The sequence below is a fragment of the Tubulanus polymorphus genome, chromosome 5 (genome assembly GCF_964204645.1).
Source record: "Tubulanus polymorphus chromosome 5, tnTubPoly1.2, whole genome shotgun sequence".
NCBI lineage: Eukaryota > Metazoa > Nemertea > Palaeonemertea > Tubulaniformes > Tubulanidae > Tubulanus > Tubulanus polymorphus.
Genome location: NC_134029.1, coordinates 2,832,042 through 2,847,795, shown reverse-complemented (window position 1 = coordinate 2,847,795; position 15,754 = coordinate 2,832,042). Strand labels below are relative to the sequence as shown.

At 36.7% G+C, this 15,754-nt stretch overlaps 1 protein-coding gene across 2 annotated transcripts; it reads left to right on the top strand.

Moving 5' to 3' along the window:
* The first annotated feature begins 3,542 nt into the window (after window positions 1-3,542).
* On the top strand, window positions 3,543-15,749 carry LOC141904962 (glycine receptor subunit alpha-2-like). Of its 2 annotated transcripts, XM_074793609.1 has the most exons (10): window positions 3,543-3,710; window positions 5,711-5,805; window positions 6,990-7,069; window positions 9,378-9,445; window positions 10,522-10,754; window positions 12,469-12,551; window positions 12,965-13,102; window positions 13,823-14,253; window positions 14,582-14,623; window positions 15,065-15,749. In XM_074793609.1, the coding sequence occupies exons 2-10, from the start codon at window positions 5,717-5,719 to the stop codon at window positions 15,233-15,235; spliced, it is 1,335 nt and encodes a 444-aa protein (XP_074649710.1). In that variant the 5' UTR covers window positions 3,543-3,710; window positions 5,711-5,716; the 3' UTR covers window positions 15,236-15,749. The 2 variants fall into 2 exon arrangements, with proteins under 2 accessions (XP_074649710.1, XP_074649711.1); XM_074793610.1 differs by lacking the exons at window positions 3,543-3,710; window positions 14,582-14,623 and having other exon boundaries at window positions 5,701-5,805.
* The last annotated feature ends 5 nt before the right edge of the window (window positions 15,750-15,754 follow it).

The window sequence follows — 15,754 nt, the reverse complement described above, 5'->3', positions numbered from 1 at the left end:
TGAAAATACCGCTTTATATAAGAGATAAGAGATATCGATTAAACGTTAGTCGATATCAAGAAGGAATTAAAGGCTATAAAATATTCAAAATCAAGTAACAATAAGAACATCACGTATTATCTTTCAACTATCATCGTATAACGACGCATAACGATGACGCTAGATGACCTTGATGAAAAAGACATTTCTTCAGAAGTTTGAGTCTATTGTTTTCACGTTCTAAGTTTTTGCGGTATCTTATTCGTGTAAAAAAAAGCTAGAAGATTGAATACGTCATCGACGCCAACTCGAACATCACGCCAGAGCCACCCAGCGGTTCCTCGATAGCCACAGTCTCCTATTAATTTGTTCTCTATGTATATTTTCAGTTTCGGTATTAGAAGCCTAGTAACAGATCTTCATCACGATCAGCTAGTTGTTGGACAAGTTTATGAATTTTTACCGAATACTATTAGAACGTACTCTCTCGACGCAGTGGTCAGTTAGTGAACATCTAAGATGTTCCATTCTGCTGCAGTTCCTATGTCAATGGGAATAACTGTTACTAGTAGCACAAATATTTGCACTGTAAACGATGTTTTGATAGATAGTTTCACATTCGAAGTTGTGTTTTGTTGTTTATGATATTAGATCTTGAAAAAGATTGTTTGTTTTTATACAAACATTCGCGCACGTTGGTTACATACAGGATTCACTGTCACAAAGTCAGAGAGTCAGAGAGAACTGGTTTCAAAAAGATCATTGTTCGGTGAAATGATAACTCATAAAGGTTAAACGATTGAGAGAGGTGGAAAATGAGTACGAATTTTACCAGTTTTAGGCTTTTCATGAATGTTGCTAGTTTCGCTGTTGTGCTACGGTCGTCTCCCTACGACCGTTTTCACTCTTTCTGATCCCTTAAAAGCTTGATATGTTGCTAATTGATATAATTATTTCCTCAAACCTATCAATGAAAAGAGAACACACCATTTTGTCGCGTGAAATAAAGTTGAGAACGTCAACGCTTTTATGGATAAAATGATAAATAAATTCTTAATTGACGAACGCGAATTGATGTTTTATATTTTCTTGTTCTTCACGATGGTAAGCACGTGCAGTAGCCTAGATGTCGTGGTGGGTCCATGCAGCAATCTTCGGTGGTGCTTGCGCCTTCTAGACAATTGTTGGTTGCACATATATAGCAGTTACTCGCCACGGTTGGGTCCACAGAATTGCACGGATTTGCAAAACAATGACCAAATATGGTCAACACCAATATTAATACCACCGTAACTTTCATAGCGGTATCTACAAACTGAGGGCATGTCAAAAGATCAAAACATAGATCAATTCGAATTTAAGCTAACAATAGATGATTTACCGACAAAGTATCATTTACAAACACGAGGAAAAAATGTGCAGACTTGCTGCTCGGTTAAACGACTCGAGCCGCTAATTTCACGAAGATTTCTTTCCGAAAACTTTCAGTTATCAATTCAGTATTCTGCCAAAAGCCGACAAAATATTTACGGTCCTAGTGATAAGACGCAGTCTATTGTTATAGTATTAATTCGTCAACAAAAATTTGTGAAATAAAAACTTACGTGCTCGATTTTCAATAATACGAGAGCCGAGGTTCGGCGATGCCGTAACGAGTTGTGATGGAGATATTCAAAACAAGCGATAAAACTACGAGTTTATATTCGAATAGGCGATCGATGACAGATTTCCTCTTGATAGTATTAATCATATATGCGTTGATTGAGTGTGCTCGAAAATGAAACAACGCGATACTTTGATCATGCTCCGATTGAAGAAACAATAACTAATAATATTGAAAAATCGTTATTCATATCGGGGAGTACTTAACAACATAGGCATCGACGTCCCTCACATGTCACATGCTCCGTTAGACATTTCTAGTAATCCAGAACATCTGCCAATTGAGAGTTTGTTAATGCAATCGGCATTATTGTATTTCATGCATATGAAACATATTGTAAACTGATAGTGTTCAATATTAATGGGATCGGTCGAAAAACTTTATCACGAGGACTTGTTTCATTCCCAAAGTGGTAGAGACCCAAGTCCCAACCAACCTTCGCATCATTCTCATCGCCTTTAACTAAAACTTATTAGAATTGTGACCAACCTCCTTCTTATTCTAAATGACTTCAACGATCCAACAAAATTATGATAAGGCGACCGTCTCATTCAAATCAAATTAATTCAACAATTAGATTAAAACTCTTCGTTTTATACTTAGACTAGTGACATCAGCCGATTCTGGGGCTAAGCCGATTAAGTCCAAATCCATCGGGAAAATAGTTTAGTATAAATAAATAATTTTTTTTTTGCCATCAAGACGGAGTAACCTGTTCGATTTACTCGATTGAATTATCTGATTTTTACATTGTTGCAGAAATCATCCTACCACACACTAGAATATTGAATTGGATAAAAGCTGCCACATAAATACATAAATAGGAATATCACTGTTTATATCAGGTATATATACCTGATATAAACAGTGTATATATATATATATATATATATATATATATATATATATATATATATATATATATATATATATATATATATATATATATATATATATATATATATATATATATATATATATATATATATATATATATATATATATATATATATATATATATATATATATATATATATATATATATATATATATATATATATAATGTCTGGTATCTAGTATATTTGCTACCCAGACCACCGTTTCTAATTATACGATAGTTTCCGAGAGCAACAGCCGAGTGGAGGTCTTTAAACTATCACGATTGCCTTTCTAATTTGTCGCGAATGTGTCCTGTTAAGCGAGACGTAAGATAAACCTTAGATTTATCGACAGAAACTGTATCTATCCAGTCAGCGAATTCGAAAAAGCATATAACACTAGGAATATTGCAGCTCAGGCTGCTGGTGAAACGGGACCTCTGCAGCTTCAGGCAGTCAGTCTGCGCTGGACGAGAAAAGCAGCCGTTACAGAAACAACCGACATACGGACATTTAAGGTAAAAATATTTGATGTCGACAATTTTTTCTAGAAAGTTTATTACATATTGCAAATACAGAGCTGATGGGTTCGTACCAAGCAGTATCCTTAGAATATACATCGTATGTTTACAATAATCTTTTCATCTTCTATTGGCGTTGAATTCTATCCTCTTTCTAACTCAATATCAATTGACTTCAGATTGAAAAAAATATTCCCCAAACTGAGTTTTGTTATTTTGTGTGAATCATCAATGTTCAGGATTTAGGAAAATAACCTTTTAGATTGCGCAAAAAGCAGCTACAAACAAACGTAATAACATAGGTGCTGTAAAACTAATTGACATTCGTTAAAAATCTGCGATAAATAATGATAAATAATACGTTATTACTGACTGACTGTAACGCGGTAACACGTTACAGGCATTCATCTTGTAGGTAAATAACACGATAGATCATCAGATTGAAAATATCATATACATTGACTCTATTTTTGATGCAAGGGAGTTTAAACTAATTGTATCTGTTTAACGCACCAACGCTCATGTAATCTATGCCCTGTGTCGGACCAAGTACTATAAAAGTTTGCCCTCGTGGAAGACATTATAAGAATGTCGATTCATACGGATTTATCATATTGTCTGCATTTCGAAAAAATGAATTTTTTACAATGGAAAACCTGGCATTAAGATGTAAGTAAACAGATTACTACAAGTAGAAAATAAATACAACATCCTATGAAATCCATCGTCTTATATTAAACATTTTGTATTTGTATCTAATTATGCTACTTCATATTTTGATTCAAATCGTAAATAGAATATTATTCTTATCATCTTTATCATTATCATTATTATTATCTTCACAAATTTCCTCGAAAAACCACCGGTTCATTGTACGGAACAGCCCGCAGATTGTAGTACGGAGCAGCCCGCAGATTATTGTACGGAGCAGCCCGCAGATTTTCACCGTGTCTTAAGATGTTCTGGGTCTTATTCTTATTGCATTCAAAACGGTATCTGCTTTTGGGAGTTGGATTAAAGGAACTATTCCCAAAAGTGGTTGGAATCAATGGGTTTTTACGCAGTGATATAAATAAAACATTTTGTAGGCTTGATGCTTACAACCTGATGGCATTCACCTCAACAGGGTTTTAACCCAAGAGAATACAGAAATATCGAAAACTATCATTGAATTATTCAGTTAATAAACTGTGAACCTCATTTGTGCATTACTTTTAAATTGAATTGACTCCGGCAGTGCCTGGACAGTTTCTGCTACAAATAGAAAACTGTATCAGATGACTGATCTGTGTCAAACAGGGGCCACAGTTGTAAAATTCACCGATTGCTCGAACCATAAACATTCATTAAGTACCGTATAATTAAATTTACTTAATGCAAACGGTTAAGAGAATTGGATATTATTGACTCGGTGTTCAGCGTTTTTATTAGATTGACAATTTGTGAGTAAACGTCATAAATATGCATTCGAAAACCTCGCCTAATCATCAGTTTCGAATTCATTAAATGGATTGGCAATGTAGAATCTACTGAATTTGTTGCGTATTTCATGTATTTGTAGTGGCCTGAGAAAAAACATCAAAATTCAACCGAGAAATTACCAATAGGAAATGAAATAAAGACATATTGGTTGGAAATTCGTTATCGTATGTCCCCTATAGGACGCTTTGATAATACACAGATTTTTTATCTTAGGTATCCTAAAAACTGGACGCAACCCACTTTTTCATTTTGTAATTCTCGTAGATAGAACCGCCTATAGCCGTCATCATGTACCAATAACGTGACCTTTTTTCGTATATGCCAAAACTGGTTTGTACAAGAATAGTTCAATTCTGACCAATTCGGTCAATCTATAGACTGCGCATGAATAGTCTGTGGAGGCAGGGAGGTGGGAGTGAACTCTCTCACCTCCCTGGTGGAGGTTTCTTTAACATCTCGTCGTGACCGTGATCTCCTCACATAAAATGATGACCGCTCACATTTAGAGCTGCCACGACCACGTATTCCGGGTTGACAACACGCATCACTCGAGAATAGAGAATTGTCTGGAAGGATAATTTGGTGTCATCTTCTTGAGCGTGAATCTATCAGTGGCTATAATCACCTAAAGCCTTGAGTGATGATTGCAAAGGATGTAAATACCATGCGTGACCACAATTCCGGGATAAATTTCACTCAGAAAAAAAAACTAAATCAATGTTTTGTTGTAGAAATTAAACCAAACAGTGTAGACAGATACTATTAATGTATAATAATCATAATAATGATAATATTTCATTGATGTTTCGAATTACAATAAGACATAACATAAGTAAATACAAAATATTGTTATATATAAGACGTTGGATGACTGAAACTGTTACAAGAAATTTTTGACTTTAAAGGCCCAGTCTTTTAATGATTTAGTGTTTTTCCAAATCTTATTTCATAAAACAATCATAAAGATTATCTATGGTTTTTTAACGATGTAATATGCGGGATTTTGTTTAACTCAGGTAAATAATCCCAGCAGCTCGCAGTACGAACAATGCTCAATTTCCACGCGGAAGTGATCCATTCTATTCACTGTATATCGAACACGTATTATAGTGTGTTCTAATTTCCTTTTCCAATATCGAAATCTGAAAATTTATGTTCTTTATTCGATTCCACTGCGTTTATTGCAGAAAGTGATGTTCGTTCAAACCAGTATGTGTAATAAAATTGTCTGGGTTGGTGCTTTTCTGTGCATTTTACTTGTTAGAAAGAATTCATCAAAACTGTAAGTAATGAACACCTTTCGTTGGAGTTAGAATTCAGTCGTGGGATTTATCTGACACCACGGTTTAAAAGTTTTATTCGACTGTAGACCTTTATTTAATCCATTGCATCTAAATGTCAAGGAGCTAAAATGGCTTGGCCTTTTCACCATAAAATTTATTCCGACTTATTTTCTGTTGCAAAAATTGGCTTTTTCTCGAATTTCACGCGTGTGAGTTTGATTTGATTCTAGACCCAGTTCCGCGGCAACGTGGGTTTTATTTCGAGCATATTCGAATAGACTCGAAGATAAATTCAAACCACTGTGAGTCGTTATAGCGATAGCTGGTTTTATCTGATATTTTTATCATCTATCGCTGGGCTGTTGTTAAACGACAGTTTTATTCGCTAAATGGGAATTTTCAGAGCGCAAATTAATCGGAAGCGATGAAGATTACTCGATGACTCCCGAGCGTTGTCGCTCTAGCTAAAGACGTTCCGAGGAACGCAGAAGTAATTACGCATATCATTTTTGTACAATTGTGCAGGCCAGCTCATCGGCTCTTCGACAGATATATAGCATAGTTTCCGTCTGAGAAATACTTTCAAGTATCAAACGAAGAAATAATTACCGTTGAACAGGCGAATGATTCGCCGGGGAATGAAATAAATTAGAAAAACTCGTTTGATCTGGTTCAATATCGCACCCGAGTTTGTTCATAAATGTAGTAACACTGGAACGCCGGGCGACAGAAGAGCGACTATACAGATATTTGACATGATTCAAATCAGTCGCGACTCCACAAATGTTTGAGATAATTCACCAAATGTTTAACGAACTTGAATAATTGAACACGCTTTGAATAATGGTGGTAGAAATGGATGATCTGAGTTTACTGATAACCTGTCTATATAACAGACTCCTAGGGGGGAAACGTGGAACTAAAATCAATTCTTCTGGAAACCAGAGAATGTCTCTTGATAAAAGTCATTCATTATTCATCACTTACGTAACGCGTTCATGTGTAGTGATGAGAACAGAACATTTTGAAATTTGATAAAGATAATTTTGTGATGCATAAACATAATATGAAATGCTAATTGAATGGAAGATTGATAGAAGAATTCGAATGCGAAACGTCAGTGAAACAGATTGTGCGAGTTCCGATATAAGGTTAATTGAATTTATTGAATATTTATTTATAGACAGAAAAACCGAACGGAAGTGTTGAATCGACTTCTCAATAATCACGTCTATGACCGTAGAGTGAGACCGGGAGTCAATGGTAAGTTCATAGCTTCTTCTGTCACTATTGCGGACCCCTTATGCTATTAGCCATATCCTACCAGGTAGCGCTGTAACCAATAAGGAAACTCGACCAGAATTTAGTTCATTCTTAATCAGCTTTCATATAGATTTCTAACTGACAATATAAAAGATTAGACAAGTCTCCAGATAAACTACGATGGATCACGAGGGTTCACACGTCATATGGTGCGATCTTGATTCGACATTCATTGAATTTGAGAATCGTAGTCCTGCACACTAGTGACATCCTCAATGGTATACTCGATTGCCGCAGTCCATTGAAATCTGGAAACTTAAAAAATGGGCTCATCGCAAGACATATCGGGTGATGTTGATCATGTGAAAGTAACATATGTAACTGAAACCTAGCTTTTTTGAATTGATTCATGTATACGCCCCGGTAATGGACGAGGAGGACTCGTCGTCGCTTCGACGACTTCAAGTATCTAGAGCAGATAGCTCAACTGACAGCTTCAATTGTCATCGAAAATATTGGTTAATATTTTGTCAGGGTTATACGCGTGTACGCGTTAGAGGGAACCGCACTAGTCCGCTAGAAGTTGACACCATTGGTGTAGATTTCCTCTCCCAGTTCCATCAAAATAACTGCAATCAATGTTTCATAAAGTAGCAGCCGTGAACTGCGTAAAAGCGGATTCTCTCATACTGCTATCACTCTCCGACCGCACACACGCGTTATTACTGCGTTCAGGCTATCAGACCATCGCTCGTTAAAGCGTAGCTTCTCTGGTGGGAATCGAGCAGCCAAAACTTCTGAATAATTCATCGGTTTCTATTCAGTAACGGGACGCGTTACGAAAATACTACTTAAAAACAACTGATGATAATTCGAATGGATACAAAACGCTATTATATCTCATTAAAATCATACGTGTATACAAGACTTGATAATAGGTTATGCATAGAGACTATGCCGGAGATTTAGTTAGAATACGAAGATTCCACCACAATTTAGCTGCCTAGCGGCCATATTGAATGTAGGGACAATATATTCGTTAGGTAGATTCATGGGCGTATAAATTAGAATACGACCACGGTAGAATGAGTCGAGGTTTGTTCGATGTTCCGGGTATGGATGATTAATACGAACATGAGCTCGAGTTACGCGGAGTGGTTCTAATACGTGAACTCCTCACCATCCTATCCAGTATCTTCATTCGACTCCGACGAATAATCTAATGGGAATGAGATCGTATGATCGGCGCCCTCCTCGTGATCGTCGCAGGAAGGAAAATATTTGCCTGAGCGTGATCTCGTAGATTGTTTTTCTTCAATCGCAAACCAACTAACACTGAGCGAGATATTGCTCAGTCTGTTGTTGCCTATTATCGAGTTTCTCATTAGTCTACATATAAATATTGAATACATTCTGTCAGTTTCAACACTTTCTCTGTTTGATTTATATACACGCGATGTATGTAGGCATAATTCATACGGACAAAAATTAAACTGAAACAAAATTGTGAGTGTGTGCCGAATAATGTCCCGAGAATCCCGACGAAAACTCGTCCCTTGAATAATGAAGCGATATCTTAATCGTTATCAACAACACATCTCCGTAGAATTGTTTAATCTTCAGTTGAATGATCCGTCAGAGGCTTGACTAGAAAATTGCGTTATTCGAAATACCACTATTCGATCCTGATGAATGAAATTCACACCTAATTTTGACAGCACCGTCTCCCGACACTAGATCAGCAGTAATATCATATCAAAATTGAACGAACAATTTTTTAGGCATAATTAGGTATACTATTGCCGTGGATGCGTCTAGTCTTGCGGCATCTATATATCTCACGGGTCCCGTTCATTTTGATATATATATATATGAAAGGCTCAGTATCAGTTCGCATTGAGTCAGGCATTGTTTTTTTTTCACCATGCAACCATTTACCGGCGGGATGACGTTGTTACCAGACGGTACCTAGTTTATTAAGGGCGCCCGCGTTTCATAATTCATGTGAAACGAAGATCACAGTCTCCTGTGTTGAATTCATATCGGTATTGGCTCAGTTTTTAAATTCTGATATAAAACGGTTTCGTAATGCACTCGTGCTTGTCGTGTAATGTGACTATTTTCAATTTTATGATTGTTCCGCGCAAAAACATACTTTATGAAATTCATTTCCCAGAGGTTCAATCAACGAGTTTAAAATCGTTTCGCGAGGAAAATGTTACAACAAAATGACGAAATTATTGTGAAATGTGAAAACTTTCATAATTGAAATCCATTGCAATTTTGTACGCATTCATTTATATTTCAGGCCCAGCGACGAATGTATCGATAAACTTATTGCTGTCTGGATTTGGAGAGATTGATGAAATCGGAATGGTAAGTGAGTCACTAGTATCTCATCGACAAAACAAATTGAACGCTCAGTTAAAACCTCGAGAGTTTTCTGAGAGTGGTGACCTCAGAATCAAGGGCATACAAGCATCATAAACTGTCAGCAAGCACATCGAGCGAACTAATACAGTCCAGTTCCACGGTGTCCGGTTGCCTGGTCGAGGCGCTGACTTAAAGAAGTCCAAAGTGGTCTTAAATCACAGGAGTTGGTCTCAAGTTGATAGAGCGTATGACTCGTCTAAGCAGTGCTTGTGTATAACTGCCCCTGACATTAGACATTGAAATGTCACCGCTAGTCTTATCAAGTTGTCAGACTTGATTTTCGAATCAATTTTGGAACTATGGCTGCAGATTATTTTTTAAAGCAGTTTTCGTTTTTTTCAATCAACCCATTAATCTAAGAATCGCGTGTAATCCTATCATCTATCATGATAGATCATATCCTATTTTTTAGATAAACACATAATGATTTGTGTCTCTTTGCGGTGCGATTTTCGGGTTTATATACTTCCTTATTATGTCGATTCGCTGGCTGAATAACTGACAGTTATATATGCGCAAATAAAAGATAGGAATTTGCTCATGTATCTATCCCTCACGCTAAACGACAATTCTAATGTCCATCCTTCCTGGCTGTAGATACACCATAAAACACTCGGCCATTGTATTGATTCCTGTTCGTGTTTGCTGTAGACCATTATTTTGTTCTGTTATGAGGAAATTAGTCGGAGACCCATATTGTATTTTTCGTCATTTTCGAATGATTTATTGTTACACTTCCAAAGATGTAGACAAATTACCTGGAAATCCATATCTATGTAATATACACGTAATATAATATAGAATCCGTCATTAACAATAAAAAGCATCCAAAATGCTTCCTTGAGCTAATAGTTTATTCAACGTTTCGACTATCTTTAGGAATACATAATGCTGTAAAAAAAATCTATGAAATATAACACTAAGCAATAAGATAAAATCTTCTTCAGCAAATATTACAGCAGAATCTCAGTACCTTAATCTCACCAATTACGGTATGAAATTTGTTCGTGTATTTTCAGGATTATACGGTGAGTTTGTATCTACGGCAGAGCTGGTTAGACGAGAGATTACAGCATAATTTCACGGATCTAGAAAACGACCCTATCATTTCTATCCCGCCGCAATTTATCGAGCGTATTTGGCTGCCCGATGTATTCTTCCCCAACGAGAAACAAGGCCGAACACACGACATCACAATTCCGAATAAAATGCTCAGAATCTACAGTAATGGGACAGTCATGTATGCAATGAGGTATATTTGATACTTTTTCATCTTCATGAAAAACTAGTCCTAAAAGTTCCGTTGAGCTAGTAGTTTATTTCAACTGTTCGACTATACACTTATAGACATATTTCCAGGAATACTAAAATTACAAAACAAAACATAACAAAACTAAATTCTAGTCGAAACGTCGGCTTTTTAGCTATGTAAAAAGAGAAAAATATATTCAGTGGCTTAAGTACACATGCATATATCAGACAAATTCTATAGACTTTAATCACGGCGTTAAAAGCTTAGTAACTGCAGTCAGGGAATGAATGCCGACTATTACTGAAAAATTGAAAACGAAATCCCGAGGGTAGATTTAGTGCTTTAAGCCTATAACAATGGAATAGTTTCACGAATGAAACACGTTAGGTATATATCATGAATAGGAATGAGGGTAGATTATAATGGAGTCTAGAAAATGGCTATAAAATTGTCTTCTTCATAAAAAAAAGACTTTGAGCGATGATTCTTTTTATGGTAAAGTTAATTGTTCGCAATGATTGGTCTGACAAAACTCTAGTATATACGTCCATGGTCTGACTGACTCGATTCACAGTAGTCAGAGACTATATACATATCAAAGACGAAATAAAAAGCCTTTTCTGTGAATCATTTCTCTGGAGTATATCAGAACCGATTGCTTGTACTCACACAATCAGGTCCGGATGAGCTGTATCGTTCCTTACATCAATCATCGGTTATTTCTAAATGGTCGCCACGAGTGCTTAATTTATGTAGAAATATTCTCTCTGCGGCTCGTGGTTGACTTAGTTCTTTCCTGATTAACCCCGGGACCTTGCGATTAATTCACCGAGAAAGATGAGTTCTGTCAGGATTTCATATCGAAATTATTTAATATCGATGTGATACAAAAATATCCAAAACATAGTCCGCATAGTTCTGCGAGATTTATTCCTTGATAAGAATGTTAGAAATTCTGGAAGGAATAAACCGAATGCCCAGTTGCTCAGGTTATGGGTTGAAATTTCTCCGATTATTACACTCACAACCTTTAAAAATTCATGAATAGTTTTACTGTTTACTTCGATCTAAAACAAACGGACAAATAACGCACGGTATACAATAAATACTGGTATTTGAGCAGCGAAAACAGTCTTAGAGTAGTGATGATAACCAAGCTGCCGAGTGATGATTAAAACATATTTACATTGCTGGAGAAATTTCAGACGGATAAGCAAATAATATGACTGCACTCTTGAGTGCACTTATATCAGATGCAGGCATATTATATGTCATATTCAGACATCGTCTCTCCCTGGATAATGGGGGGAAGGAGGTATTTTTTATGGTCGTAACTTGCCCAAAATGCGCCGATGCAATTTGATGTCCGTAGCCGATCGTAAAAGTAACAATAGTGATTATCATCGAGCGAAACCAGTCCTGGTATTCTGCAGTTCGACGACCGTTCTCCGATCTCGTGTGCAAGTTTCAAATACTTTTTAGCTTAATCTTGTTGTGCAAATCGAGAATCAGCGCAGATAATCTCAATAGACTGGATACCGGTCAATTCAATACTATTGTCGATATATTCACATCCAAAATAAAAACTTAATTGATCCTTGAAATACTATATAATCTATATCACATCATTTATAATCGACGATATCCAGCAAAATATGTTTTAGTTTTCTAGGCGTCAATAAACTTAATTAGTAAAGTTAGTTTTCTTGTCTAGGCTGACTCTGGTTCTATCATGTCCGATGATTCTTACACATTTTCCACTAGATCGACAAATATGCAAACTTGAAATGGAATCATGTAAGTTCTTGAAATCCGCTTGTATAAATTATATTTGGATTGCTTTGGATGAAATTTTCAAGATGAGTAGGGTTTTAGTATTACATGCAGTTAGATAGTTTCGATATAAGTTGCGTGTGTAAACGCCGTCATTCTTGCCGCACTAGATAAAGCAATTAGTGGGAGAAAACGTGTCAGGAAAATGCCTCTTCATCTGACTGAGAGGGAGAGAGAGTGTCGAGAGAGGGAGAGTGAGAGAAAGTATGGGAAGAACTTTTTTCACATTCCGCTATATAAGACGTAACGATTCACGAGTCTTCAGTGATATTTCGCTGATGCTAAATCTTCACTAAAGACGTAAAACGTACTTCGTTCATGTTCTTATTCAGATCGAATTTCGATGACGATTTTTTCCATTCTTTTTTTCTCATCAGTTGCTTACGATTTCGGGGATGTGATTTTCCTGTGGTCGAGAAATACGAAAGCGATCGCACAGAAAGATGATATGGAACTGCCTCAATTCGATTTGATTAAAAATGAAACGAGTTCATGTACGAAACGCTATGCCACAGGTAAAACAACATCCTGTTAATTAATTTTACTGGAGAACTATCACCAAATGAATCAACGTGCTGATCCACTGTTCGGTGCTGCCGCTATGCGCATCGTTAGCGGATTTTTAATACACTAACATCTATCGACTCTGGCAGCGGGGTCGCTCTATTGAGTCTTGCTGCCATCAGAGGCCTTTTTATGAACACTCGATTAGTATATTCGAGTATGCAAAACGTTTTTATGAGCATGGATTATGTCATAATCCGTCATTTTTATGAACATTGGTTATCATAATCGATTAGCATACTCAGCATACTCGCTCGGCGAGCAAGTATGCCGATTATCTAATCCAACCGATATGGTGTTCTCGGTAGAAGTCGCTGCTGAGTAGGCCATAATTGAATAATTTATACCTGGCGTTTTTATCAACCAACATACCCGGTTATGCTAATTGACACTAATCGGCTATATAATCTAAATAGCTAATCTATTTCGATTTTGCTGGTTCATAAAAAGGCCTCAGATTCGAATCCCTGCCGATAGAACTATCACCAAATGAATCAACGTGCTGATTTACTGTTCGGTGCTGCCGCTACGCGCATCGTTAGCGGATTTTTAATACACTAACATCTATCGACTCTGGCAGCGGAGTCGCTCTATTGAGTCTTGCTGCCATCAGATTCGAATCCCTGCCGATGGAGGGTGCGACATCCCTAATTTCTTCTGTTGATTTTCAGGAACTTTCACGTGCTTGAGAGCTACGTTTGAACTGGAACGACAATGCGGATTCTATCTGTTACAGACCTACATACCATCCGTTCTTATCGTTATTCTATCGTGGGTTTCATTCTGGATTCACATGGACGCGGTTCCAGCTCGTATATCCCTGGGAGTTACTACCGTACTTACCATGACAACTCAACTATCAGGCAGTAAACAATCTCTACCGAAAGTGTCATATCCGAAAGCCATCGATGTCTGGATGGCAACTTGCATGTTATTCGTGTTTAGCTCGCTGTTGGAGTACGCGTTTGTCAATGTACTGGTTCGTAAATCCGAAAGATTGCGAGACCAGAAAGACGACGGTATGTCTGCCGATACATCACAGACCCAACCGATGAAACGTAGCGAATCCGATGTTGACACGAAATGTCAAAATTGTGTCAAGGTAAATTTAAAAATTATCAATTTTTTTTCGAAATTTTAGTTTGACCAGGAATGTGAAATATATCTCTCGCCTCCCCAGTCTCAAATAATATCATCAAGTATTTTCTAGTAAGATTAGGGTTGAGGAGTCTGTTCCACAGTTACCCGTGATCGCAATGTTGATAATTAATTCAAGGCCTTTTCTCTTGCAAGGTTATAGAAATGATAGCGCCCTGTGATACCTACGAGTAATGCTTGATAAAATATCTATTCTGGTCTCCGTAGCGGGAAATATTTGGGACACTGATATTTGAATGCGGGTCATATTTTTGTTTTATCATACATTCTAGCACTCTAAACGATGGCGCAAAGGTGTACATATAAGATATGAGGTATTGTATACACACATTTTGCAGAGCTATGACGTCACCATGCTTAGAATGTTTTGCATTTAGCTTTTAGAGAAGAAATGGCAGAATTTCTAGGAATGGTGGAGCGTATTTTGTGAATTCGTTCTTTTTTAGAATTTTCACCAAATATTATGTTATTCTTTTAAATCTTTAAGCGGCTTTACAGAAGAACATGTTTCAGTCTCCCAATTGTATTATTGTCCCTGGTATCTGTGTTAGTTAATGCTATGTGGAAATCCTCGCGCGCGATGTTTAGGGATATTTTCCAAATTCCAAATTTTGTATTGAGAGCACAGCTTTTTGCGATTTTTCATTGGAATCCGTGTTAGCGAACGCTTTGTTATTGTAATGAGCTGCTGAAAAAGAAATGCCTTCACGTTTAGAACGCGTCAGAGAATGATTTTGTTGATCCTATATTTTCAGGATGGAAGAAATAGAGTATTCAAATTTTGGGAGAGCCACAAGCCGCACAAATCCCCACGAGAAGTCGCAAGGGCCATCGACAAGACGTCACGAGTTTGCTTTCCGTTGTGTTTTGTAGCGTTTAACGTTGTTTATTGGAGTGTTTACGGCTCCTATCGCCCGTTTATCTAGATTGATATTGAAAACTACTATGATGAGGTGAAGATATGAAAGTACTCAGAAGAGAAGACTTGTATAAGAGAAATACACGGTATAAGAGATTTCATCATGAGTAACAGATTGAGTAACCATTGATTTTAAAATTTTGTATGTGCCATATACTTAAAGTTTTTACTATATCTTTTAAGATCAATCCACCGTTTCGTCTATATTTCATTTGAATATTGTCTCCATTGAACATAAGAAAGTTGGCAAACTAGCTGTGGTCACGAAATAGACTTTCTTTATTTGGGATTTTTTTTTACATTGCTTTCGCCTATCACTTAAATATGTGTGACAAACATTTCTACCTCAACTTAATTCATTACGCTGGAATGAATTTCAAAACCAATCATTGGTCTATTCATCAAACTGATGATCCGTTTATTTCCTCATGATTTGGAAAAAGACCCCCGAGATCAGCGTATCCCAGAGAAATCAATATGGATAGACAATAATCTAAAGTATTGTGCAGAAAAAATGTAAATATCA

Bases quoted from the DNA above. Each gene is read 5' to 3' on its own strand.
- LOC141904962 (XM_074793609.1), top strand. From the start codon at position 5,717: ATGTTCGTTCAAACCAGTATGTGTAATAAAATTGTCTGGGTTGGTGCT. The intron at 5,806-6,989 runs GTAAGTAATGAA...ATTTATTTATAG, and splicing joins AGAAAGAATTCATCAAAACT to ACAGAAAAACCGAACGGAAG. The intron at 10,755-12,468 runs GTATATTTGATA...TTTCTTGTCTAG, and splicing joins ACAGTCATGTATGCAATGAG to GCTGACTCTGGTTCTATCAT.